Source organism: Rhinatrema bivittatum, chromosome 5, assembly GCF_901001135.1.
Source record: "Rhinatrema bivittatum chromosome 5, aRhiBiv1.1, whole genome shotgun sequence".
Lineage (NCBI taxonomy): Eukaryota > Metazoa > Chordata > Amphibia > Gymnophiona > Rhinatrematidae > Rhinatrema > Rhinatrema bivittatum.
Genome location: NC_042619.1, coordinates 117008447 through 117035627, shown reverse-complemented (window position 1 = coordinate 117035627; position 27181 = coordinate 117008447). Strand labels below are relative to the sequence as shown.

Below are 27181 nucleotides of genomic sequence, written 5' to 3'. Positions count from 1 at the left end.
GCAAGCCTTTATACATGCTAGTCACAGAGACCCTTCCTTGCTCAATCAATTCTAAAAAGAAGTCGGATTTAACAGAAAATGAGGGTATGGTGGACCGCACAAAGGTCGAGGCAATATAATGCTTTAACTGCAGACACAAAGAAATCTCTACTCTGAACTCTTTTCTCATGCATGCAATCTTCAAAAAAGACAACTGATTTAGAAGTTGAGATCATAAGATCTCCAAAATTCAGAACAGCTACATTTGCCAATCTTTTTTAACAAGGCTATAGCAAGGCAGGCAGAAAAGTGGGATTTCCAAATATAAGCAACAAAGAAGAAACACCATTGGATACATTTGTGCGTCACCTCAAGAATTTCCAAGCCGCCGCCACTAAAACATGGAAAGAAATCTCATAGTTGGACCTATAGTATGGACTATTCCTGTCTCAATCTCCAGATCTATAACTCACGAAGCACCACTTAACTAGTCCAGCAAAGGACATAACAATGCAGCCATACAGTAAAATTTAAAATTAGAAAAATTCAAACTGCCATCCAAAAGAGGAAACGTTCAACATTCCATATTCAGCCTAGGCTTTTTTCCCTTTCCATAGAAACCAAGAACACATTAAATTAAACAACAAGAGATCCTGCATCCTAAGCACAATAGGTAACCTAAGAAGTACATAAAGCTATTTAAGCAACACCACCATCTTCACCAAGGCAATTCTACATGACAAAGATACAGGAGATGGCATCCCGCTATCCAGTTTTTGATCAAAAAGCTTTCAGTATGTGAGGAACATTAAACTGCCATTAGGAGCAAAGTTCTCAAGGTATCCAACCTCCCAAATACTTAATCTTATCATCTGCCCATTTAAGTGGAAAGGAGCTCGATGTGGAAACCAGTCCTCTGATTTCTCTGAGCATCCAAGCTACTTGCACCTTCATCCTATTTAGATTATCTAACACCTTTTGCCTTTCAATGGGCATATTATTACCAGCTACATTCCAGATTATATAATCAAGGTGGATCATCATATTTCAGCCAAGCTTGCAACTACAGCACAACAACAATAAGAGGAATGTGTAGCCACCTTTCAGCCTGAGCAGCAACCTAAAACATTGGCAGCCAAAATAAACAACCTTCTGCCCAGAAATATGCATCCACATTTAATAATACTCTCATCCAACACACCCCATACACTCCCCACATTCCCACCCCCCTTTTCTTTTCCCCCAAAACCCACAATACACAACAAAACCATCCTGAACGTGCACAAAAACAAAACCTAGAACAGCATAATAAGTCCTTCTCAGGAACAGAGGCCCATTTTCACAGCTCATGAGTGCCACCCCTAAATCAAAAATCTCTAATGTAAGGTGAAAGTTCAAATCCAAAACGGAAAAAACTGTCGTTGCCAGAAAAAAGGGCCTTCACAAAATCAAATATTGGTCCTCCGCACATGGCTCAGTTGTCAGAGTAGCTGAGCAAATAAATTTAACCAGAAATGTAACTCCAATTCCAAGCAGCATTTTAAAGGAACAAGCAATCAAACTTTGTCCTGCAGTGTTTGGCAAAAGAATGATGCCTCTGCAGCAGTATCAAAGATCTTGACTTGTCCTTTGTGCCAGATTTCTTACTTTGTTGGAAACTGCAAATTGAACCTAATTTTCTTGTTAAAGAGATTGGAGCAGATCAAGGAAAATTCTTTGAGTCGAAGAGAAGCGATGGATGAAAAGTCTTGAAATAACACTTTTTTCTCTTCATACATCAGATCTAGTTTCCTATAAGCTTGAAAAAGTGCAGCTCTATGTACATAATTTTAGAGCAATGCAATCAAAATTTGGGGCCTGTTCATATCTGGTGTTTTAGTCTCCAACCTATGGGCCCTCTATAAAAAAGGAACTGGCTCTGCAGTTCAGGTAAATTTAATTCACTGGCAGCCATTTTTCAAGCATGGGTTCCAGCTCTGCATCAGTGGCAGAATCCACGATCCCAACCAAATGCAGATTGTTTCATTGTGACTGGTTTTCCAGGTCATCGACTTTACTGTTCATCTCTGCAGCTCGCTTTTTTAATAATTGCACTTTGAGTTTTAAGGCCTGAACATCATCTTCTCTGGTTGAAATGCACTGCTCTTTCACCTCGACTCGCTTCTCAACATCCGTAATCGTGGCATTTAAAGCACCCAGTCATGCATGCGATTTCCCAAAAACAGTTGCCTTTTGTATGACTGTCTTGCCGCAATCTTCCTCCCGAGCACCGTGTGCATGTGCGTTCACCACGCACTGCTTCTCTCTCTCTTTTTGGTTAATCTTATGGTCATCTCCCAATTCAACTCATCAAAGTAGAGAGCAAAAAGTATCCAGCAACAAACCAGAGAGCCACAGGGTAAGAAAAATAACAATAAAGATGGCTGAAAAAAAGTTATTTCAAGGGTGACACCTGGGGCTAAGCTAACATGTCTAGCTCAGCTTATTGCCCACGTGACCTCTCGAGTGGCAACCTTTATCGCAAAAAATCCCCAAAGTTATTTAATGAAGAAAATACGAGATCCAGAAGGCAGGTTTCTTTTGGTTCAAGGCAAGCTGAATGGAGTCCAGGCAACGCTGTTGAACTTTGCTGAAGGACCATACCTTTTTCTCGGCTCTGCTCAAATCCTTTTCTAGAACAGACATGTGGTGAATTAGGAAAGAAGATATGTGGAAGGTCTTGGATTGTACGATAGGCATTACTGCCATCTCTGACCATGTACGAGTTACTTTGGAAACACAGTAGGAGTCACCAAGAAATGGGGGAAAGAGGTGGAAGCTGAATGAATCACTCTTACAGGATTTGGAGGTTTGTCAAGGGATAATTGCTAGGCAGGAGGAATTTTTATCACATAATAATCAACCGGAAATGGATATTAAAAAGGTTTGGGCAGCCGGGAAGGCGATGACGAGAGAACATCTAATATCCATAGCAGCATACAATAAATATAAAAGAGATGCCAAACTGACTCAGAATATGACATTAAGCAAGAGGAGGAGGAAAATAAATAGGAAAAGAAGCGTCCAGAGAACTCTGTATCCTGAAAGCATAATTCAGTGCCTTCATGAATGGCAAGTTAGACTATCTGATGAAGTTATCAAAATCCCACTTTTTTTTCAGGGGTTAATAAACCAGGGGAAGGGGAAAGGTACTGGCCTATCAAACGAGAGGGGAAAAAGGAAATAAGAGTAGGCAATTGTCTCTTATACGCTCAGAAAGGGATAGCAGAAACCTTTAAAAATTTCTATAAGGAACACTATAAATCACAGGGGGAGATAGAGACAGAGAGGATTTGTGAATTCCTAAAGAAAGCAAATTTACCTAAGCTGGGGAGGAGGGAGTGGAGCCGAGAAAGACGGGATGCCTCAATTTTTGCTTTGGAGTTAACGGAGGCTATTCCGTAGTTAAAAGCTATGTGGCGGTGGTGGCTTTACTACAAGGCAGTATAAAAGGTTTTCAATACAATTGTTCTCCTCTCCCCTTTTAGTAAAGCTATTCCAGAAAATCACAGTCTGGTCAATCACCTATGACAATGTACGAAGCGACTACTATTGCAGTAATACACAAAGAGGTGAGGCCTAAAGAGGAGTCTATGGGTCTTACCAACCCATCTCTTTGTTAAATGCAGATATGAACATTTTTAGAAAGGGCATTGCTAGTAAGTTAGATCAAATAACGACAACATTCAGAGAGACCAGGTAGGATTTATTATAGGGAGACATTCAAGTGCTTAGGATATTATGCTTAGGATATTAGGGGTGATTGAAACCACTAGTTGTGATAGTAAGGAATCTGCAATTGGAACAGTGGATGCAGAGAAAGCATTTGATAGAGCTGAATGATGGCTTACTTTGGACATGGATTTGGAAGTAATATTAAAAAATGGATGAGGGATTTTTTACAAATTTCCTAGGGCAGAAGGAGTTTATGGATTTTCATCAGATTACTTTCGGGCTGATACAGTAATGTCTGTGGGAGAGCGGGCGAACGCCCGCTCTCCCGGCACGCGCACAGGCCACTCTCCTGTGCGCGCGATTCTGTATGCAATTTAGACCCGGTGGTAAAAACAGGTAAAAGGAGGCGCTAGGGACACTAGCACGTCCCTAGCGCCTCCTTTTGGACCGGAGCGGCGGCTGTCAGTGGGTTTGACAGCCGACGCTCAATTTTGCCGGCGTCGGTTCTCGAGCCTGCTGACAGCCATGGATTCGGAAACTGGACGCCGGCAAAATTGAGTGTCCGGTTTTCGACCCGCGAGCTGCGGGCTGACTTCAATTTTTTTTTTTTTTTAACTTTTGGTAACTTTCGGGACCTCCGACTTAATATCGCCATGATATTAAGTCGGAAGGTGCACAGAAAAGCAATTTTTACTGCTTTTCTGTGCACTTTCCCAGTGCCCGAAGAAATTAGCGCCTACCTTTGGGTAGGCGCTAATTTCTGAAAGTAAAATGTGCGACTTGGCTGCACATTTTGCTTGGTGAATCGCGCGGGAATACCTAATAGGGCCATCAACATGCATTTGCACGTTGCGGGCGCTATTAGGTTCGGGGGGTTTGGACGCGCGTTTTCGGCCCCTTACTGAATAATGGGTAATGCTAGTGCGTCGAAAACGCGCGTCCAATGGAGGGTTAACAGTGCGCTCTGTTGGAGCGCACTGTACAGTATCGGCCCGTTTGAATTAGAAGGAGGGACTAGACAAAGCTGTCCCCTTTCACCATTGCTGTTTGCTTTGGTGGTTGAATCACTGAGCACATAAGAAAAACCACTCAGATTAAAGGAATAATGATACAGACTTTAGAGTAGAAGATTGCACTATAAGCAGATGACATATCATATTTAATGAATTCAGAAAACTCAATACCGGCCTCACTAGGGAAATGAAATCTCTTTGGGGCACTATCAGGCTACAAGATTAACACAAATAAATCCATTATGCTTCTGAAAAGAAGAGTTTGCTGGTATGAGAGAGCATATCCAATAGCCATTTAAGTGGAATAATAAGTATATAATTACTTTGGAATAAGAGTTTTGACTAAGTTAGAGGAGTTATACCAAAAGCATTATATAGCCCAGGGGCAAACTGGTCCTTGGCCCCCCTACCTCAGCTAATTGGATTTTCAGGATATCCTTAATGAATATGCATGACAAATATTTGCATACATAGTGCATGCAAATACATTTACACATATTCATTACAGATACCCTGAAAACCTGACTGGTTGGGGTCCGGGTTGAGCACTACTAATATAGCTCTTTTGAAGGCATTTAAAGAGAATAGCCTTAAATGGAAAGTATTATATATTATAGAGATGTGTATCGTGTGATCGTTCGTCTTAACGATCAATTTCGGCTGGGGGGGGAGGGAATCACATCGTCGCGGTTTTGTTTTTTTAAATATCGTGTAAATCGTGAATCGGGGGAGGGCGGGAAAACCGGCACATTAAAACATCCCTAAAACCCACCCCGACCCTTTAAAATAAATCCCCCACCCTCCCGAACCCCCCCAAAATGTCTTAAATTACCTGGGGTCCAGTGGGGGGGGTCCCGTTGTGATCTTCCACTCTCGGGCGTCGGGCGCGTTGATAGAAAATGGCGCCGGTGCTACCTTTGCCCTGTCATATGACACGAGTCGAGTGCAGGAGGTCGTTCCCGGACCCCCGCTGGACTTGTGGCAAGTCTTGCGGGGGTCAGGAGGCCCCCCCAAGCTGGCCAAAAGTCCCTGGGGGTCCAGCGGGGGTCCGGGAACGACCTCCTGCACTCGACTCGTGTTGCCGTATGGCCGGCGCCATTTTGCTTTGCCGTACAGCAAAATGGTGCCGGCCGTACGGCAACACGAGTCGCGTGCAGGAGGTCATTCCCGGACCCCCGCTGGACTTTTGGCAAGTCTTCTGGGGGTCAGGAGGCCCCCCCAAGCTGGCCAAAAGTCCCTGGGGGTCCAGCGGGGGTCCGGGAGCGATCTTCTACGCTCGTGACGTCAGGGAACAGGAACCAAAATGGCGCCGGCGCTACCTTTGCCCTGTCATATGACAGGGCAAAGGTAGCGCCGGCGCCATTTTCTATCAACGCGCCCGACGCCCGAGAGTGGAAGATCACAACGGGACCCCCCCACTGGACCCCAGATAATTGAAGATATTTTGGGGGGGGTTCGGGAGGGTGGGGGATTTATGTTAAAGGGTCGGGGTGGGTTTTAGGGATGTTTTAATGTGCCGGTTTTCCTGCCCTCCCCCTTCCCCTCCCCCCGATTTACGATTTTTGACGATAAATCGGGGGAATTCCTATTAAATATCGCCTCTAACGATTTTTGATGATTTAAAATATATCGGACGATATTTTAAATCGTCAAAAAACGATTCACATCCCTAATATATTAGATGGTTAAATAGAGCCAATGCAATCCACAAGAATTGGTTAACCTGAGATCTGGATCTCTCTTCGCTGATACCATTTGCATTACCCCCAGCATAATGTATATCTCTTAATAAAATTATGGGGTTGACAGGGTAAATAAGTGCCCAAGAATCAGCTTGAAGGTATTGCAAATGCCTAGGGTGGGAAAGGGAGGGTTTATCTACCAGATTTTTATTGTTGCTGCCACGAGGACTGAGCGAAGCATTTCCATATGAAAGTGTGTAACCCTCAGACTGTGAATTACTCCCTTGAGGTCTAGGATAGGCTGGAAAGATCTGTCTTTTTTGGAAACCACAAAATAGATGGAATAATAGCCTTGGCTTCTCTCAGAGACAGGCACTGGTACCTCTGCCTGTAGAAGTTGTAGCCACAATATAATTTCATGGACTGCCTACTGCTTGTCCGATAAGGAGCAAGGAGAGACCATAAAGGTGTCGAGGACAGGTTACCGCAAATCTAGTGCACACCCGAAGCAGATTATCCCTAACACCCACTGATCTGAAGTTATCCAGATCCACTCCTTGTAAAATCTCCATAAGCAACTGCCCACTGGGGTTCCTAGCGAGTGGATCTGCCGCAACTCATGGTGTGGACTGATCAGATCCAGAAGAATGGCTGTAGTCAGATCTTGGCTTCCGGAAGCCTTGAAAGGACTGTCCCCTCCCCCTTGAGGCTGGAAAACTGTCGGGCTTTTTAATATATTTATAAATGATCTGGAAAGGGTACGGCAAGTGAGGTGATCAAATTTGCAGATGACACAAAATTATGCAGAGTAGTTAAATCTCAAGCTTCCAAATGGCAGATGAAATTTAATGTGGATAAGTGCAAGGTGATGTATATAGGTAAAAATAACCTTTGTTGTAGTTACACAATATTAGGTTCCATCTTAGGAGTTATCACCCAGGAAAGAGATCTAGGCATCACAGTGGATAATATATTGAAATTGTCGGCTCAGTGTGCTGTGGTGGTCAAAAAAGCAAACAAAATGTTAGGAATTATTAGGAAGGGAATGGCAAATAAAATGGTGGATGTCATAATGCCTCTGTATTGCTCCATGGTGAGTCCACTCCTTGAGTACTGTGGGCAATTCTGATCTCCACATCTCAAAAAAGATATAGTTGCACTGGAGAAAGTGCAGAGAAGGGTGACCAAAATGATAAGGGGCATTCAATGGCTCCCCTATGAGGAAAGGCTAAATAAGTTAGGGCTGTTCAATTTGGAGAAGAGACGACTGTTACGGGAGTGCTAGGGAGTGATCCCGATTCCGGGGAGAGTGGTGTGCCCTTGGACCACAACGTGACTGCAGAGAGGAGCTCCGTGGAAGCATGGTCAAGAAAAAGTACTTGGCAACAAGGTTGGGTGAAACATGAGGCAAGAAGGCAAGGCTGGGTCATGGTTACATCAAGGTTCAGGCAAAGTTAAAGCGAGGTCTTCGGGAGACAAGGACATTGGAGACATCAAGGACTAGACATCTGAAGGCAGGTTCAACTGGGGTATCCGAGGCTAGGACATCAGAACTTCGGACTCACGAGGCACCCAAACAAGGGCAACAAGGGGGCACTAGAAGAAAGGACATCCGAATGTCGGGCTTTCCGGGCCTCAGACCAACCGGGCACTCAACCAAGAGCATCACGAAGGCATCAAAGGACAGGACATCTGAACGTCAGGCCTTCCAGACCTCGGACCTGTCGGGCACTCGATTAACAGCATCATGAAGGCACCAAAGGACAGGACAGGGGGACATCTACTGGCAAGGATTACTTCAGAGGAAGACATCTGCAAACAGGGCATCTGAGATGGATGTCAGGGAAAAGAGGACATCAGGAAGCAAGGTCATCGGAAGACGAAGACATCGGTCGGAGACATGAGTGGACAGGAACACAAGATCGACCAAAGATAAGGACATGGAACAAAGATGAAGACGAGGATCAGGAACCACAAAGGAAGACAAGGGAATTCCCAAGAAGAACAGAGTGCCTTGAAGAAGCGGAGGAGGTCATCATTGGAGGCTCCTGGACCGAAGATCTGGAACGGAGGATCCAGGAGCAGTCCAGCTCCATGACTGACTCCTTGCGAAGGCAACAAGGAACTGAAGGCTGGGCCTTTTTGTAGGGCTGAAGAGGAACATCCAAGATGACATCATGAGGAGGAGCCAGGAGGACTGACCCTTTAAATCCGAAGACAGGCGCGGCCTTGCGCCTAAGGAGGTAGGACCAAGGATAGTGGCAGCCATGCTGCGAAGATGAAGCAGGCCTGAGGCATCGGAGGCGGCTCCTGCCGCAGTAGAGAAGATGATGACGGCCTCCAGGCCGCATGAATAGGAGCTCCGGGGCGGCCTCCTGGCTGCAGAAGAGGAGCAACAATGGCGGCATTCCTGCCGTGGGAAGGTCCCTTGACAGCGGCTCTCAGGCCGCAAGGAAGGTGGCAATGTCGGCGGCCTCCAGGCCGCACAAGCCGAAGGACGGCGGCTTCCTGCTGCAGGAAAGAAGGTTGAGATTAGCTTCATGCCGTGCAGACAGCAGCGGTGATGGCGGCAGCCTCAAGGCCACAAGGACAACAGCGTTGGTGGCCTCCAGGCAGGACTATGGCGGTGGCTCCCAGGCCAAGAACTGTGCTGGGGCAGCTGGCAGGCAGAGAGAAAGGTGAGAGGCTGCTTGAGGGCCTATCCCTTAAGAAGAGTTGTAACATGACTGAGGGGGGATATGATAGAGATTTACAAAATCATGAAAGGACTTGAACAGGTTAATGTAAATCAGAGTTTTACTCTCTCAGATAATAGAAGGATTATGAGGCACTCCATGAAGTTAGCAAGTAGCTTATTTAAAACAAATCGAAGAAAATACTTTTTCACTCAGCACATAGTTAAGCTCTGGAATTCTTTGCCAGAGGATGTGGCTATGGAAGTTAGTGTAACTGGGTTTAAAAAAGGTTTGGATAAGTTCTTAGAGGAAAAATCCATAAACTGCTATTAATTAATAAGCAATAGTAGCTTGAGATCTATTTAATGTTTGGGTACTTGCCAGGTACTTGTGATTTGGATTGACCACTGTTGGAAACAGGATGCTGAGCTTGATGGATCCTTGGTCCGACCCAGTATGGCATATTTTAGGTTCTTATGAAAAGAACTGTTTAACCAGTCTGTAGCGTCTAAAACCTCAGAACTGCACTCGTCCCTTACCAGCTCGGTAAAAAGAGCGTCCTTTATCTTCCGGAAGACATGTGAGCTTTGGATCACCCCAGGTTCTACACCAGCTGATCCATATCATCCCCAAACAGTAGTCTACACTTAAAATGTAATTTTCCCAGCAGGATATGGACCATGCATCGACCACCCAGTTGCGCAGCCAAAGTAGCCTTCGGACAGCAAAAGACAGAGTCAATGACCAAAAAGAACTACGGAGTAAATCATAAAGAGCATCCACCAGTATAGCAGTAGCTGACTCCATCCTGGCCTCCTCCTCACTCTCTGGGAGCTGTTTGATTCAGCACAGTAGACAAAGGCTCAGCAAACAGAAATCTGAACCACCAGAGTTCAAGTTATAAACAAGTGTTTCAAAGGCAACTCTGTCTTTCTATCTTAGGGATCTTTTAGGGACAAACTCCCTTTTACTGGAATGGTGGTACGCCGAGTAAAAACTTTAACCAAAGCATCTACTGTAGGCATCTGGAAAAAATGCTGGAGTGTAGCCTGTGAAAGGGAATATAGCTTCTGCAAGAGCTTCCCACCTCTCAGCGCCACCTCAGGGATTTCCCATTCGGCAAGCATCATCTAAGAACATAAGAAAATGCCATACTGGGTCAGACTAAGGGTCCATCAAGCCCAGCATCCTGTTTCCAACAGTGGCCAATCCAGGCCATAAGAACCTGGCAAGTACCCAAAAACTAAGTCTATTCCATGTAACCATTGCTAATGGCAGTGGCTATTCTCTAAGTGAACTTAATAGCAGGTAATGGACTTCTCCTCCAAGAACTTATCCAATCCTTTTTTAAACACAGCTATACTAACTGCACGAACCACATTCTCTGGCAACAAATTCCAGAGTTTAATTGTGCGTTGAGTAAAAAAGAACTTTCTCCGATTAGTTTTAAATGTGCCCCATGCTAACTTCATGGAGTGCCCCCTAGTCTTTCTACTATCCGAAAGAGTAAATAACTGATTCACATCTACCCGTTCTAGACCTCTCATGATTTTAAACACCTCTATCATATCCCCCTCAGTCGTCTCTTCTCCAAGCTGAAAATTCCTAACCTCTTTAGTCTTTCCTCATAGGGGAGTTGTTCCATTCCCCTTATCATTTTGGTAGCCCTTCTCTGTACCTTCTCCATCGCAATTATATCTTTTTTGAGATGCGGCGACCAGAATTGTACACAGTATTCAAGGTGCGGTCTCACCATGGAGCGATACAGAGGCATTATGACATTTTCCGTTTTATTCATCATTCCTTTTCTAATAATTCCCAACATTCTGTTTGCTTTTTTGACTGCCGCAGCACACTGCACCGACGATTTCAATGTGTTATCCACTATGACACCTAGATCTCTTTCTTGGGTTGTAGCACCTAATATGGAACCCAACATTGTGTAATTAGAGCATGGGTTATTTTTCCCTATATGCATCACCTTGCACTTATCCACATTAAATTTCATCTGCCATTTGGATGCCCAATTTTCCAGTCTCACAAGGTCTTCCTGCAATTTATCACAATCTGCTTGTGATTTAACTACTCTGAACAATTTTGTGTCATCTGCAAATTTGATTATCTCACTTGTCGTATTTCTTTCCAGATCATTTATAAATATATTGAACAGTAAGGGTCCCAATACAGATCCCTGAGGCACTCCACTGTCCACTCCCTTCCACTGAGAAAATTGCCCATTCAATCCTACTCTCTGTTTCCTGTCTTTTAGCCAGTTTGCAATCCATGAAAGGACATCGCCACCTATCCCATGACTTTTTACTTTTCCTAGAAGCCTCTCATGAGGAACTTTGTCAAACGCCTTCTGAAAATCCAAGTATACTATATCTACTGGTTCACCTTTATTCACATGTTTATTAACTCCTTCAAAAAAGTGAAGCAGATTTGTGAGGCAAGACTTGCCCTGGGTAAAGCCATGCTGACTTTGTTCCATTAAACCATGTCTTTCTATATGTTCTGTGATTTTGATGTTTAGAACACTTTCCTTTATTTTTCCTGGCACTGAAGTCAGGCTAACCGGTCTGTAGTTTCCCGGATCGCCCCTGGAGCCCTTTTTAAATATTGGGGTTACATTTGCTATCCTCCAGTCTTCAGGTACAATGGATGATTTTAATGATAAGTTACAAATTTTTACTAATAGGTCTGAAATTTCATTTTTTAGTTCCTTCAGAACTCTGGGGTGTATACCATCCGGTCCAGGTGATTTACTACTCTTCAGTTTGTCAATCAGGCCTACCACATCTTCTAGATTCACCATGATTTGATTCAGTCCATCTGAATCATTACCCATGAAAACCTTCTCCATTACGGGTACCTCCCCAACATCCTCTTCAGTAAACACCGAAGCAAAGAAATCATTTAATCTTTCCGCAATGGCCTTATCTTCTCTAAGTGCCCCTTTAACCCCTCGATCATCTAACGGTCCAACTGACTCCCTCACAGGCTTTCTGCTTCGGATATATTTAAAAAAGTTTTTACTGTGAGTTTTTGCCTCTACAGCCAACTTCTTTTCAAATTCTCTCTTAGCCTGTCTTATCAATGTCTTACATTTAACTTGCCAATGTTTATGCTTTATCCTATTTTCTTCTGTTGGATCCTTCTTCCAATTTTTGAATGAAGATCTTTTGGCTAAAATAGCTTCTTTCACCTCCCCTTTTAACCATGCTGGTAATTGTTTTGCCTTCTTTCCACCTTTCTTAATGTGTGGAATACATCTGGACTGTGCTTCTAGAATGGTATTTTTTAACAATGACCACGCCTCTTGGTCATTTTTTACTTTTGTAGCTGCTCCTTTCAGTTTTTTTCTAACAATTTTTCTCATTTTATCAAAGTTTCCCTTTTGAAAGTTTAGCACGAGAGCCTTGGATTTTGCACACTGTTCCTCTTCCAGTCATTAAATCAAATTTGATCATATTATGATCACTATTGCCAAGCGGCCCCACCACCATTACCTCTCTCACCAAGTCCTGTGCTCTACTGAGAATTAGATCTAAAATTGCTCCCTCTCTCGTCTGTTCCTGAACCAATTGCTCCATAAAGCTATCATTTATTCCATCCAGGAACGTTATCTCTCCTCCATTTCAGGGTGTAGAAGAAAGGTCCTAATGGATTTCAGAACCCTCTTAATAATGGGGTCCCATAACAGGACCTTCTATACTTTCACCTTCTCAAGACGAACACATGTGACCACCTGGACAATGAGGCCCCCAAATTCATCCCTGCGGAACAGCCGAACGACAGAATTATCCTCTGGCCCAGGAGGAAATTCACATTCTAGGGACATGGAAGTCTCTCCATCCACTTTATCCTCCAACTCCTCTAGGTCTTTTCCCCAAGTAAGCACCAGAGCGAAAACAGACTCACTTGCTCTCTTGGAGGGAACCTCCATACGTAGCAAGGGAGGAGCAGCTTCTGAGGGCCTGAGAATATCACTGGCAGATCCCTCCCCTGGCCATTTAATCGTGCAAAAGGTCCTGATGGTTGGTGCGTATGAAAACTGGAGATAAAATGGCTGCCATGTCCGAAATTCCCATCAAAGATCACGCATCAGTTCTGCCAGTAATTTCCATTGCATGCTGAATCTTGTTGGAAGAAGAGGCAGAGTCCTGCTCTGAAGTGAACTCCCACTAGCCCCCTCCCGGAATTGCCCCCGTATGAACACATGCCAAACACAGCAAGCCCTTTTCCCCCACCATGCAGCGAACACCATAGGTGCTACATCAGTGATTTCAGTTCGCCTTCTCCATGGGATGCCCCCCCTCCACCCCACCCCAAGAGTGACTTGTACCACTTCTGAGGTACTCACTGCGTCACCTCCTGCTTCTTCTTGCCCCTACCAAGAAAACAAGTCATTCCTCCTTGTCCTCTCTCTCTTTTTTTTTTTTTTTTTTTTTTTTAATGAAGGAGAACGGGCAGTGGGGGAGAGAGGTATAGGGAAGGGGATAAAGGATTGCAGAGAATTTAACTTTATTTTTTTTTTTTTATAAAATAATCTCTACGCCTCCCAAAAACTCGACCTGGTCTCCTCTGAAACAGAGCCAACTGGGAGGACTTGCACTGCTGGCTGGAGCCAGTGGCCTGACCTTAGATCCACTGACAACCTACTGCACCACCAGTTCTTACCATCTGCTGGGGGCAGAAAATACTTATTCCTTCTGGGCTGCACCACTCCTAAGTAGTGGTGATGATATCATGAAAGGGAAAACAGTGTTCTCTGCCTCCATGTGCTGGTAGGGGGAATCACCCTATCTGTCTAAGGCTGGACTGGGGTAGAAGGATGAGATGGAATCTTCTTTGCTTGCTTTTCTCCAAATTAACAGACATGGCTACTACAGATGGGGTGCAGGAAACTGTCTCAAAACTCCCTTACATTGTTGGAAAAGGTAGTTTTTCAAACAGAGGTAGGATAAATAGAGACTATAAAGCAATGCAATGGGTTGAAGAGCTGAAATCCCCAAATGTTTGCAAAGATTAAGAACATAAGAAATTCCCATACTGGGTCAGACCAAGGGTCCATCAAGCCAAATATCCTGTTTCCAACAGTGGCCAATCCAGGCTACTGCAAGTACCCAAATACTAAGTCTATCCCATGCTACTGATGCCAGTAATAGCAGAGGCCATTCTCTAATTCAACTTGGTTAATAGCAGGTAATGGATTTCTCCTCCAAGAACTTATCCAAGCCTTTTTTAAACCCATCTACAATGACTGCACTAACCATATCATCTGGCAACAAATTCCAGAGCTTAATTGTGCAGAGTGAAAAATAATTTTCTCCGATTAGTTTTAAATGTGCTACTTGCTAACTTCATAGAGTGCCTCCTAGTCCTTGGGATAAACAACTAGGAACTGAAACAAATTCAGAGGATTGGAACCAAATAATTGATGGAATATGGAAGAGATCAATATCGGCAGGGATAGTAGAGCAATAATATAGGATATGTATATATGAGAGCTTACTTAAGTCCAGTTAGACTGAGGGCTATAAATACAACAAATCCAGACACCTGCTGGAGACAATGTGGGGAAAAAGGAGACTTGGTACATATTATATATGCTTGCTCTGTCCTTAAAAATTATTGGAGTAGAATTATTACATGCGTCAAAGAAATGTTAGGGGTTGATGTGGCCGAGGATCCGAGAATGTGTTTTATTTACCCATGCGGCTTGAGGGAAGGGGGGGAAAGCAAAGGTAAGAAGAGCTTGATTATAACTGGAAGAAAGGTATTTTAAGAAGATGGAAAAGGATACATTCACCTTTGACTAAACAAGGGTATGAAGAAGCAATAAAATAAAAGAAATAGAGTTGGTGGCCAGGAGCAAAGGCAAAGATAAAATAGTGAAAAGAGGGGAACCCAGTGACTGAACACAAGAATCATCCTAATGTTACCAACACATGACAAGCGATCCACTGCTTCCTGGCAATGGCAGGTGGTGACTATTTGATGGAAGGGACGGGGGGAGGGGTTTCACTTTCAATGTAAAAGAGAGCCACAGCACTTTTTTTCCATTTTCAATCTTTTTAGCTAACAGTAATCCTTTTTCAAAGGGGAACATGATGTAATGGTTCTGCTATTTTGATAAGGGTTGTGGATGCATTCTTTAAAATTAGAAAATATAAGAATGAGGTCACAGATGTAACAATGATAAAGCTTGTTCACCTGTTGTGCACTTAAATTTAATAAAAAGCATATTAAAAAAATAAATAAAAGTACCAAAGATATCTTCTGCTTGGGAAAAGGTGTCTGTAGTCAGCTCTGCCTCTGCCAATGCATTCAGCAGCGTGGCTGGGGCTGCCTGATTCCACTGCTTCCTGCTTCCTGGAGTTTCTGTTACATCAACCTGATCCCCTGCATAACACAAGTAACAAGGTACAGAGCAGTCATTATTCTCACTACTTTGACTACTTTTACAACTTCAAAATTATTTATATTTTAATGCCCTCGTTCGCGCTCAGCCCTTTTATTCCTTATCTTGCTTGTTGTGCACAGTGACACACAATGATCCACCTGTGCAACATGCATGGGCAAAAGTACTGCCAGAGGTCAGTCAGCACCATTTTGAAAATCGGCAGGAGCAGGTCGAGAGAGATATGTTCTCTCCTGTCCCAGTCTTCTATTGGCCCATGTTAGAAGAGTAGGAAGGAGCAGGACATGCCTAAGGTAGGGAGGGGGACTGGAGTGGGCTGGGGTGATCCATTGGGCCACCGGAGAACCTTTAACCTGGAGTCAGTGGGGGGGGGGGGGTAGGGGATGGATAGGTCAGTCAACCCACTGGGTGTCTTTGATCTGCAGTCAGGGGATGGAGGGTAGAGAGGTTGTCAGGCTTCCAAGCTCCTTGATGTTATGTCTGGGAGACGTATGTGGGCAGGTGGGTGTCAGACTGGGACTATAGAGGCCTCTTGATCTTTGGTCTGGGGGGAGGGGCCTAAAGGGTCGAGGCAATGAATGGATGCCTCTTAACTTGGGGAGGGATGATGATGGGCCTATCAAGGCTCTTGTACTTGTGTCAGGGTAGGGGAGATGGGTATGGGAGGGTATCTTTGGAGGGGAGGGAGATCAGGGCATTGTGAGCCTCTGATGGTTGTGTTATGGGTGGGAGGGTGGGATTGTGGTACCATAGCCCCTTGATTTTTGTGTTTGGGAGGAGGGGAATTCAGGGGCCTGGGTACTGGGGAGAGGCTCCAAGGGCAGAGCCCTGTGTTAAATGTTTACGTGTCTGCAAAGCCAACGCATGCTAACATTTAACACCTGGTCCAAGAAAGGTGTGTTAAATTTTAGGCTGTAGCAGGCGTGCGTGAAATAGCATGTGAGGAGAGTATATTGCTGCCTAAAGCCTGACTCAGATGTGACACTATTTAATTAAATATAGGTTCGTGCTAATCTCAGTGCACATTTCCTAATGTCTTCTGACCCAGAGGAAGCGCGCATGCTAGAGCTATAGAGTGTGGCCGGCTATGCCATAACGCATGAATGTTTGGCTGCACAGAAAGAAGGTAATTTCAGACAGCCAAATTGCTGTTTACCCACATAAATGGCTTTAAATAATACCCTGCCTGCTAAAGGGCCAGTGATCTCATTGGTCAAAGCAATTACCAATCCAAATAAGCCAAGTTCCATTGTAAAAAAAAAAAAAAGCCCTCAATTTTCACTCTGCTCCTTCCACCCAGCATCTTTTACAGGCACTACATGAGAAAAAATGAACACAACCTTCATTTGTGCACATTCTTCTTTAGCATGTTTACTCAGGCGGGGGGTGTCATTAAATGGATTTTGATTTTCTCTCTGGAACTGTAAGCTGTGGGAAATGTCTCCTTGATAATGACCCTGTCAACCTCAACAAACCAAACGATTCTTAATTTAATTTAATTGTTTTTTTTAATTTCCTAGGCCTGGTGGCGAGGGTCCTGCTTTCATACCGAGCTCCTCTTCGGCCATGGTAGGAGAGGCAGAGAGAAGGTCGGCCGCGGCTAAGATGTGAAGGAGAGTCTGAGGGACTCCTGCTTTCCACTGCTTTCTGTTTTCTGCCACGTTGTTCCCCATGTTGCCAGTTTCTATGAGAACATAAGATAATGAAAAGGAAATTAAATTTGCTGCTTTCTCATAAACCTGTTTTACTATTTGTCTTCTATTGCTGGTGACAAACCACAAACAACTGCAGGTTTGCACAGGGAGAGGGGAATATTCAGAGCCATTTCCGGCCATAGATCAGTGTTTTGCCTACCCCATCTATACATTATTATGTATGCCCACCTTTGTAAACTGTTTTGACTACTTCCCAGTAAAAAAAGGGTATATAAAAATTGTTTAAATAAATAAACAGAACTTTGCACACAGATAGAGGCATTCCAGGGGGTGGGGCTAGGCAGGAGTTAGCACTTACCCACATACATTTGAAGTTTCATTATTTTTTTTTCTGGAAAAAGTATGCTCACAAATAGCAGGTACAGGTCTGTGCATGTACTTTTTCCAACTCAATTTTCAAAGGGAAAGTTTTCCCTTTGAAAATTGATATAAAGTCTGCAACTAAATATTACCAGCAGACCTTATACCTCTGTGCAGAGTTTTGAAGATGCCCCCTGGATGCTACAGATAATTTGGTTTTGGGATGTGCTTGGGCATGAAGTCATTATTTAAGGGAGCATAAGAACATAAGATGTGCCATACTGAGTCAGACCAGGGGTCCAACAAGCCCAGCATCCTGTCTCCAACTGCGGCCAGTCCAAGTCACAAGCACCTGGCAAGTACCCAAACAATAAATAGATAGCAGATTCAGCCACATCCACAGAATTGTATTTCTGCTTACTGAAGTACCTGGTTCCTGGAAACCAACTGCTTCCAAAGCTTGGTCTCTCTGATCTTCCCACAGTTTCTGCCAGTCTCTCTCTTCTAGCTCTCTAGCAGCCTCAAAAGTCAAGGTATCATTAAGAATGTCCATTTCCTGAAATAAACGGGGATAAAAGTCACTGGGGCTGGCCCTGTGGCTTGCAGCAGGATGGAGTTTGAGTTTGCTGTCTGAAGGGACACCATGAAGGTGACGCATTTGAGCATGGGGAGGGAGGAAAGACAGTTGCTGCTGCTACTGGAGCCACCTCTGCTGAGTGATATTCTTTGAGGAAACTTCCCTCTAATCCTCAGACCCAGTAAGAGTGCTTGACTCACCTGGACATATCATCTGAGCTGGGGAGATATGCACACTATGGGAATACCATTTCGTTTAAAGAAATATTTCATTGAAAGTGGACAGTGACCTTACTATTGAGACAGATGTCCTGAAAAGAACCCACCTTGCAGGGACTCTGTTCCCTGTTCAGGATCCTGGATATCAAGGCTGGGAGTACTTGGGCTTTGGCAAGCAAGAGCAAAACATTGCTCTCATAACATCCTAACCAGCCTACATAGCACTGACGCTTCAGAGGAAGCTGCAGGATGGGTAGATGTGGGGACTCGCTGCAGTACCGAGGAAGTGAAAGACAAGAGAATAAAATCGGCTGCTCAAAAGCCTTGGGCCTTGCTGGCTGGGATCTGAGACCTATTAGATATTAGGGATGTGAATCGTTTTTTGACTATTTAAAATATCGTCCGATATATTTTAAATCGTCAAAAATCGTTAGAGCCGCGATACAATAACAATTCCCCCGATTTATCGTCAAGAAATCATAAATCGGGGGAAGGGGGAGGGGAGGGAGGGCGGGAAAACCGGCAGACTAAAACAACCCTAAAACCCACCCCGACCCTTTAAAATAAATCCCCCACCCTCCCGAACCCCCCCAAAATGCCTTAAATTACCTGGGGTCCAGAGGAAGGGTCCCGGTGTGATCTTTTACTCTCAGACCTTCGTGCGTTATAGAAATGGCGCCGGCGCCATTTTGTTTTTTTGTCCCCCGACATCAGGAGCGTAGGAGATTGCTCCTACGCTCCTGATGTCCCCCGCTGGACCCCAGGGACTTTTGGCCAGCTTGGGGGGGCCTCCTCACCCCCACAAGACTTGCCAAAAGTCCAGCGGGGGTCCGGAACGATCTCCTACCGCGAATCGTTTTCCGTACGGAAAATGGCGCCAGGCCATACGCTGTATGGCCGGCGCCATTTTCCGTACGGAAAAACGATTCGACTGCAGGTGGTCATTCCGGACCCCCGCTGGACCCCCAGGGACTTTTGGCCAGCTTGGGGGGGGCCTCCTGACCCCCACAAGACTTGCCAAAAGTCCGTACGGAAAACGATTCGCGGTAGGAGATCGTTCCAGATCCCCGCTGGACTTTTGGCAAGTCTTGTGGGGGTCAGGAGGCCCCCCCAAGCTGGCCAAAAGTCCCTGGGGGTCCAGCGGGGGTCCGGGAGCGATCTCCTACGCTCCTGCCGTCGGGGGACAACAAAACAAAATGGCGCTGGCGCTACCTTTGACCTGTTGACAGGTCAAACGTAGCGCCGGCGCCATTTCTACAACGCACGGAGGTCCGAGAGTAAAAGATCACACTGGGACCCTTCCTCTGGACCCCAGGTAATTTAAGGCATTTTGGGGGGGTTCGGGAGGGTGGGGGATTTATTTTAAAAGTTCGGGGTGGGTTTTAGGGATGTTTTAGGTTGCCGGTTTTCGATTTACACGATTTACACGATATTTAAAAAACCCAAACTGTGACGATCCGATTCCCTCCCCCTCCCATCCGAAATCGATCGTTAAGACGATCGATCACACGATTCACATCTCTATTAGATATGCCTCAGCAGAACTGAGATGCCAGCTGTGTGTGCTGGAGGAGGAAAGAGTGGGCAGTAAAAAATACAACATTAACTAAAAAGCAAGGCTGTATTACCTCTGATTCAAGTATGGGGTCTTCTTCAATAATGGGCCCACCTAAATTAATTTCAAATTTGACTCCACCCTGAATAAAAGAAGTGAAATGTCTATTAACATCGTCAAATAACCATGAAGTTACGAAGATGGGAGCTCTGCTGTATAGACAGACCAAATTATGCAAAACATATTTGTATGTAAACTTTTATTAGACTTTGTTTTGGATGAACTGGGTCCCAGTGATGAATGCCATCATTTAACATGTGCACTTAAAACGGGTAAATGGGCTTTTGAAAATTGCTACATTTACATCTTTCTTTGAAAATTACCGTTACAGGATAACTTTCAAATAAATGTACGCTGCGGCATATACACACATATATGGCTGCGAGCAGACCTACACTATTTTATAACCCACATGTATGATATAAGTGTTGATTATAAAATAAGTGTATCTCCTCCCTGCAACATAGGCGTGTATTGAGGCTGATGAGTGAATACATGCAATGCATTGAAAGAACATATATCAGTGCTCTGAATGGCATACATGCAATGCATTGATATATGATATATGTGCATATATTTTACACCTGAAAATAAAATAGGACTTGCTCAAGTATATAGGTATTTACACACATAGGTTGGTTTATTTTAAAACATGTGCATGTCAAGGAAATTACAAGTTTTGCCAATTAGTCCATCAGATCACTCAGTCCTTCTCCAGATCATCAAGAACCTCCTGGTTCTTCAGCTTGAACTCCCCCAGTTCACCCAGACCTCCCAACCAGTCAATACTGCATAATAAACACATTTAATACCACGTATGCCAGATAATTATCAGGTGTAAAATTATGCAAGATGGCAAATCTATGAGAATAACTTTCAAAACTGTTTGCGTATACCCATATAGGCATGTATATGAATGTATGTTAATTTACTACTGTATTTTATAACCCGCACACAAATGATATGTGCGAGTTATAAAATATGAGTACATATGTGCACACACATGCACGCGTATGTAAAAACAGTGAACCGCATTAAGTTCAGACTTATCCAGAAAAGTAGTGGCACTTATCCGGATAAAAAGAAATTACTACTTACCTGATAATTTCTTTTCCTCTTTCAATCACTCAGTGAACCACAAGCATGCCAGACTAACTGAACGTGCCTCCAACAGATTGATGGTCCATTACCCCTCCGGCACTCCAGCGGCCTTGTGCCATCAACTGTTGACAGTGAGACCCCCAACCCAGAAGACTCACATCTGTTGTAAGCACTAACCAGTCTGGTGTCTCCAAGGAATGGCGGCGGCCATCTTTAAATACGACGGCGGCCATCTTTAAAGATGGTGCCGGCCAGCCAGTGCTCCTACCATGTGACAGGGGCTGGCCAATGGCACGGATACCCTGTCATATGGTAAGGGCAAAGGGCCATCGGCGCCATCGTTATGAGTGGCAGCCGACAGCCTGAGAACGGGAGATCGCTCCCAGGACCACCACTAGACCACCAGGTATGTTTTAGGGGGATCGGGAGGGTGGGGGAAGCTAAGGGGTCATTTTTAAAGGGTCGGGTGAGATTTTTTTTTATCGGGCCATCGGCGCAATTTTTGAGTGGCAGCCAAAATGGCGCCGATGGACCGAGAGCGGGAGATCGGTCCCCGCGCCCCCACTGGACCACCAGGTACTCGTAAAATGTTTTGGGGGGTTGAGGAGGGTGGGGGAAGGTAAGGGATTCGTTTTATAGGGTCGGGGTGGGTTCAGGGTTTTTTTTGGTGTGCCGGTTTTCCCCACCCTCCCCCTCCCCCGATTTACAATTTTTCACGATAAATCGGGGGAATTTCTATTGTATAGCGACTCTGAACGATTTAAAATATATCTGATGATTGTTTTAAATTGTCAAAAAACGATTCACATCCCTACTCCCCAATATATATGCATATGTTGTAGTTTTTAAAATAGCATATACTTGCATACATGCTATTGTACACGCACACAGCTATTTTTGTTTACATGCATGTCTTCTGAAAATTCACTTTTATATGCGTGTTTTTTAAAACAGCAACTTTTGCATGTAAACATTGGCCTTGCCCAAGAATGCCCCTTTTTTACGCACATATTCGTATGTGCAAAAGTGAAAATATGCACATATTTTTTACTTATGAAATACAGAATTTGCGAGTAGAGGCTACTTATGTTTGTAGTTGCTAATTTTTTACGCAAGCAATGTTTTGAAAATTCACCCCACAGTTTTGAAAATGCATAAGTGTGCCTGTAAATGCAAATCACTCTCTATGCCCGCCCCGGGATCACCGCTGCTGACTACCGGTAAACTTAGGGGCACACAGGCTATATGTGCATACATTTACCTGAATATTTTGGTGAGCAATTTTTTTTTTTTTTTTTTTTTTTTTTTAACAGGCCCATTTCTGTGGGTAAGGCACTGTTTTCCTCATAGAAATGATTTTGCAAATTACCCTCAAAATGTATCAACTTAGTCTAAAACAAAGCTATCGCCTCATTGTAGTTATTGCTATTGTTTCATTCATGTGGACTAACATGGCAACCACACTATTTTATCCAATATGTAAAAAAGCAAACGTGCTACTTTTTGTGAAATATAGTCCTAAAACTTGTAAGTGCCTGTAACTGACGAGTTCACAAGGAGTAAATCCACTTATGGAGAAGTCTCAAATGGTTGTGCAATGCTGCGACTAACCTCTGAAGCACTTTCCCACCCAAGGCTAGTGTTGTGCAGAGGACAAAGAGAAAGAGAAAAGGACTTACAGGGGAAGGAAAAAGGTGACACTAGTTACCTTGACTTTGTGTTTCTTTTCCAGGGCTTTTACTTCTTCCCGGTTCTGTAACATCATTTGTTTTAAGTTGTGTTTATCTTCCTTAAGAGAAAAAAAAAATCCTCAGCTGTAATAAAACATGAATATTTCCATGGTATGACATTCATTGTATTGAGTCACAATGCAGAAGAATCCTCTCTATACTACAGCAAGGGAAATGGATTTCTCTAATGTATTATTCCATCCTTGATCCTGGAGCCACCCCTGTGGATCCTAAAACTGGTGCCACGGCATGCAATGATTCCAGCACCTTGATTGTCTCATTAGAAATAGGCACATTCCCTGTATTTGCAAATGGGGCAGTTTCATCAGTTCACTAATAGTTTTCTAGAACAATTCATGTTGGCAAGACCTCATCTACTGGACTGCCAGACATTTTTCAGGCAATGCTGTTTAAAGTACCTGGGGTTCACAGTGAAACAGTGCTAACTGCTAAGAAGTATATCTTAGGTTTTTAATTGATGTGCATCGTTTTGCTATTTCAGTGGGAAGATATTAATTATAACTGTATCTGCTGAATGAGCTGCCTGCCAGGTTCTTCCTTCCCAGGGGCATTGCTAATCAAGGCTTCACAAGACTCATGCCCGTATCTATTGGCCAGTGGTAGGGTCATAATCACAACTGACGTTTTGAGGAGGCCCAAGGTTAACATGGGTGGGTACTGCAATCAGACCCCTGCCCTGCCCCTATCCTATACCCCATCCTGTGTCATCCTATGTCAGTCTTCACGGCAATGACTACAAAATCCTTTTTTACTTTTATTTATTGTGCATTTAGTTCACACCTTTTCATGGGTAGCTCAAGGCAAGTTACATTCAGGTACTGTAGATATTTCTTAGTCTCCAAAGGGCTCACAGCCTAGGTTTGTGGAGTGGAGCAGTAGACTAGTGGATAGAGCAGCAGCCTGAGCAGTGAAGCCAGGGTTCAAATGCCAGTCCTTGTGACCTTCCCTGCTCAGCCTGCTGCTCTAACCACTAGTCTACTCCTCCTCTCCACTTTAAATTTATGGATACACTCTGCATCTCCTGTTTTAGCAATTAAGGAATTTGTACAGACTAGAGCACAAAGGGAAGCAGGATTACGAACAGTGCAGCAGCTGCATGAATCTGTTATAGTGGAAAAGGTAGGAAAATGGAAAGCTGCAGGCTATACGTGTAACAAGGAGGCAAGCACTCTCTGTTGCACTTTAAATGTTTTAAATTTGATATTACATGAGTCTCACTGGCCTATGCACAACAGTGCACAGCCCATGTACTCCAATTTATCTCAAAGCATTTGGGTTTCAAATTTCAGAAACTTTGTTCTCACTTTGTGATCAGGGCTGGAACATAAGCTGTGGCTAGAAATGTTTCTCAATATTTGTCATTATAGTTCACAATAAGAGGCACTCTTTCTCAGGGGTTTCTATAAACACAGCCACAGATGTGTTAATTACTTTGACCAGCAAGATTCTAACAGAACAAAAGACTATCCAAAGAGTGATGGTAAATGGGCCCCACCTGGGAGAAATACTCATGGGTACATAGGTATGATCTTATCATGCTGTTGACATGACAACCAATTTAAATTATTCTCTAAGGCAATCATGCACACTAGAATCTTCCACAATATTGTATGTTATCTATAAAAGAAGGATCACTTCCTGTATACGATGATATGCTGGTGGTCTGTCAGAGACATGGCATCAGCATCTCCCAAGAATTCCCTTGAGTTAAATTCTGCCCTATTGCTGCTTCTGCACAAGTATGTATCTTTATTTCTTCCCTTGCAGCCTACAGTTATGGCACTCACATTGCTGGCCTTACATATTCTATTCCCCCTGCTCCTAACCTTACCCAATATACCAAATTTGTTTAGCACCCTTCTACTATGAGTAAAAAAGGTATATACTGAATACCTTTTTGGGCATTCCTTCCTGTAACACTACCTATCAGTTTATTCCCCTACAGTGTGTTTACAATCTCTCACAGATGTTCTCTGGTAGTGTGACACTTATGTTCACCTATAGGCCCATTTCTGCCTATGACCAGAACATGCCTCATGCTTTGCAACACTTTTATAACTTGTCCCACATTATGTATGCTCAACACAGTGTGAGTACTTCTGCTGATTCTTGGTTTTCCTCTTTGTTTTCCTAGCTTCCTTCACTTTTCTGGTTATGTGCATTGCTTATATCACTGTTTGCCACTCTAATGAATATTATCCTGGGTTGTTGTTTACAATGGCAGTACTCCTTGCAGAGACTTGCCCAGTATACCTAGTATTATATGAGAAAAATAATACTTTCATACTAGTCTCTCTTTGTTCTTCCTATCTTTACACTTGTTACACCACTATTATGTAATTACTTGACTCTGAAAGATAACATATGTGGTCTTGCTATTATAAGTTAGGTCATTTTTATAACACAGGTATCCTTACAGCTCAATTATAGAGCTAACAAATATCTAGTGAAACTTAGTCACAATGCTATTATTTGCTCATCAGAGAATGCGTGGCTATCTATGAGTCTCATTTACTTTAGGGGGGATCTAGAGGGATCAAAATGCAAACAAAAGGTTAGTTGTTAACCTACACATTCAGCCCATTTGCCATAATCACTTCATACTGTTCTGCCCTCCCCTCTAGTACTCGGATGTGCCACTCTTGCCATTTGTAAGTGGCACAAGAGGGAAATGATGAGTGTGACTGAACAGAAAACCAACATGGAGAACGGTAACCGACCCAGCATCCTCTGCTCTCTTAGCCTATGTGACCTCAAAGTGAATTGCTGAGTATGACTTGCAGAATTCCCAGGATATCTGCACAGGCAGTCAAGCTGGCTCCATAAGGTGACACCTAATCATAGGGTCAAACAAAGCAGAAACCAACGGCGGGAACTTCAGGCTATCCTTCACAATAAGAGGCACTCTTTCTCAGGGTTTTCTATAAACACAGCCACAGATGTGTTAATTACCTTGACCAGCAAGATTCTAACAGAACAAAAGGCTATCCAATGAGTGATGGTAAATGGGCCCCACCTGGGAGAAATATTCGGGGTAGGTAGGGATGATCTTATCATGCTGTTGACATGACAACCAATTTAAATTATTCTCTAAGGCAGTCATGCACACTAGAATCTTCCACAATATTGTATGTTATCTATAAAAGAAGGATCACTTCCTGTATAAGATGAGATGCTGGTGGTCTGTTTGTCAGAGACATGGCATCAGCATCTCCCAAGAATATTTATATTGTTCAATAAAAAAAAATTTGCTTTTAATAAAAATCAAAGTGTTCTTGTCTCCCTGGCCATAAGCATCATAAAAAAATGGCATGGTGCTTAACACTCTTCATTCTTTCCCTGCCCTGTCTCTGCTGTGTCTAATACTCCCTCTGTTTTTAAGGCAGTTACTTTATATAAGTATTAATCTCTTAGGCTGCAGAAGAACAATTAAGTACATAGGCTTCCACCCAGCCCAGGCATTCCTGAACTTTTAAAGGGCTGAGAGGAGGGGGAGGATAGCCATGCTACTGAATATCTATTCTAAGTTAACCAGATAATTAATATCCAGATAACTTAGATATAATTGGATATCTTTGAATATTAGGCCCTACATGTCTAGTCCAAGGGCAGAAGTGTTTCCTGTTTGTTAGCCTCCTTAAAGGAACAGGCTTGGCAGTGATTCCAATGCTTCCAGGCCCTCTAACTGCTGCATCTTTAACGGGCTGACTCAGATGGGACATGACCCTGCTATTAAGGGTGGAGGCCTGAGCCAAAATTGAGGCAGCACATGCCTCTGAGGCCCACCATGGCTATGCTACTGACTAGTGCCCAAATCGCAGGCAGGTGAAAATGAGAAATTACTACTTATGTGATAATTTCCTTTCCTTTGGTATAATCAGATGAATCCAGAACCAGTGGGTTATGCTCCTCTACCAGCAGATGGAGATGGAGCAAAGCTGACATCACATATATATACTCCTGCAGTGACATCAGCCTGTCAGTATTCTCTTCAAAAGCCAACTGTGGACAGTCTAGCAAAAACTTGATTAATAACAGATAACCATTTCAGTACTCAGCCAACAGGAAACACTGAGCTCAGACAAAGAATACATCAACACTAGTCTAGGGACTGGACTAACACTTACTAGTAATCCTGAAATACGTAGCCATGCAGAAGGACCATAGCATAATCATTCGGCAGCCATGGGCAGGAAGCTGGATCCATCTGACTATCCTAAAGAAAAGGAAATTATCGGGTAAATAGTAATTTCTCATTTCTTAGCATCTAGTCAGATGAATCCAGAACCAGTGGGATGTACCCAAGCTACTCCTGAATAGGGCAGGAGGCTGCCCGAGGTCCAGTCAAAAACCACACATGCAAAGACTGCGTCCTCTTGGGCCTGCACATCCAGGTGATAATACCTGGAAAAGGTGT

At 43.8% G+C, this 27181-nt stretch overlaps 1 protein-coding gene across 4 annotated transcripts in view; it reads right to left on the bottom strand.

The window, feature by feature from the left end:
* The window catches only part of NEK5 (NIMA related kinase 5), a 202665-nt gene that overhangs the window by 12934 nt on the left and 162550 nt on the right, over positions 1 to 27181 (bottom strand). For 3 of the 4 annotated variants that reach the window (XM_029602794.1, XM_029602793.1, XM_029602792.1), the window contains exons 17-21: positions 22722 to 22802; positions 19926 to 19994; positions 17932 to 18058; positions 17037 to 17171; positions 15334 to 15468 (exon numbers count right to left, since the gene is read on the bottom strand). In XM_029602794.1, the coding sequence (XP_029458654.1) occupies positions 15334 to 15468; positions 17037 to 17171; positions 17932 to 18058; positions 19926 to 19994; positions 22722 to 22802 (547 nt within the window). The remainder of the gene's footprint in view (positions 1 to 15333; positions 15469 to 17036; positions 17172 to 17931; positions 18059 to 19925; positions 19995 to 22721; positions 22803 to 27181) is intronic. The other variant, XM_029602795.1, reaches the window with a different exon arrangement.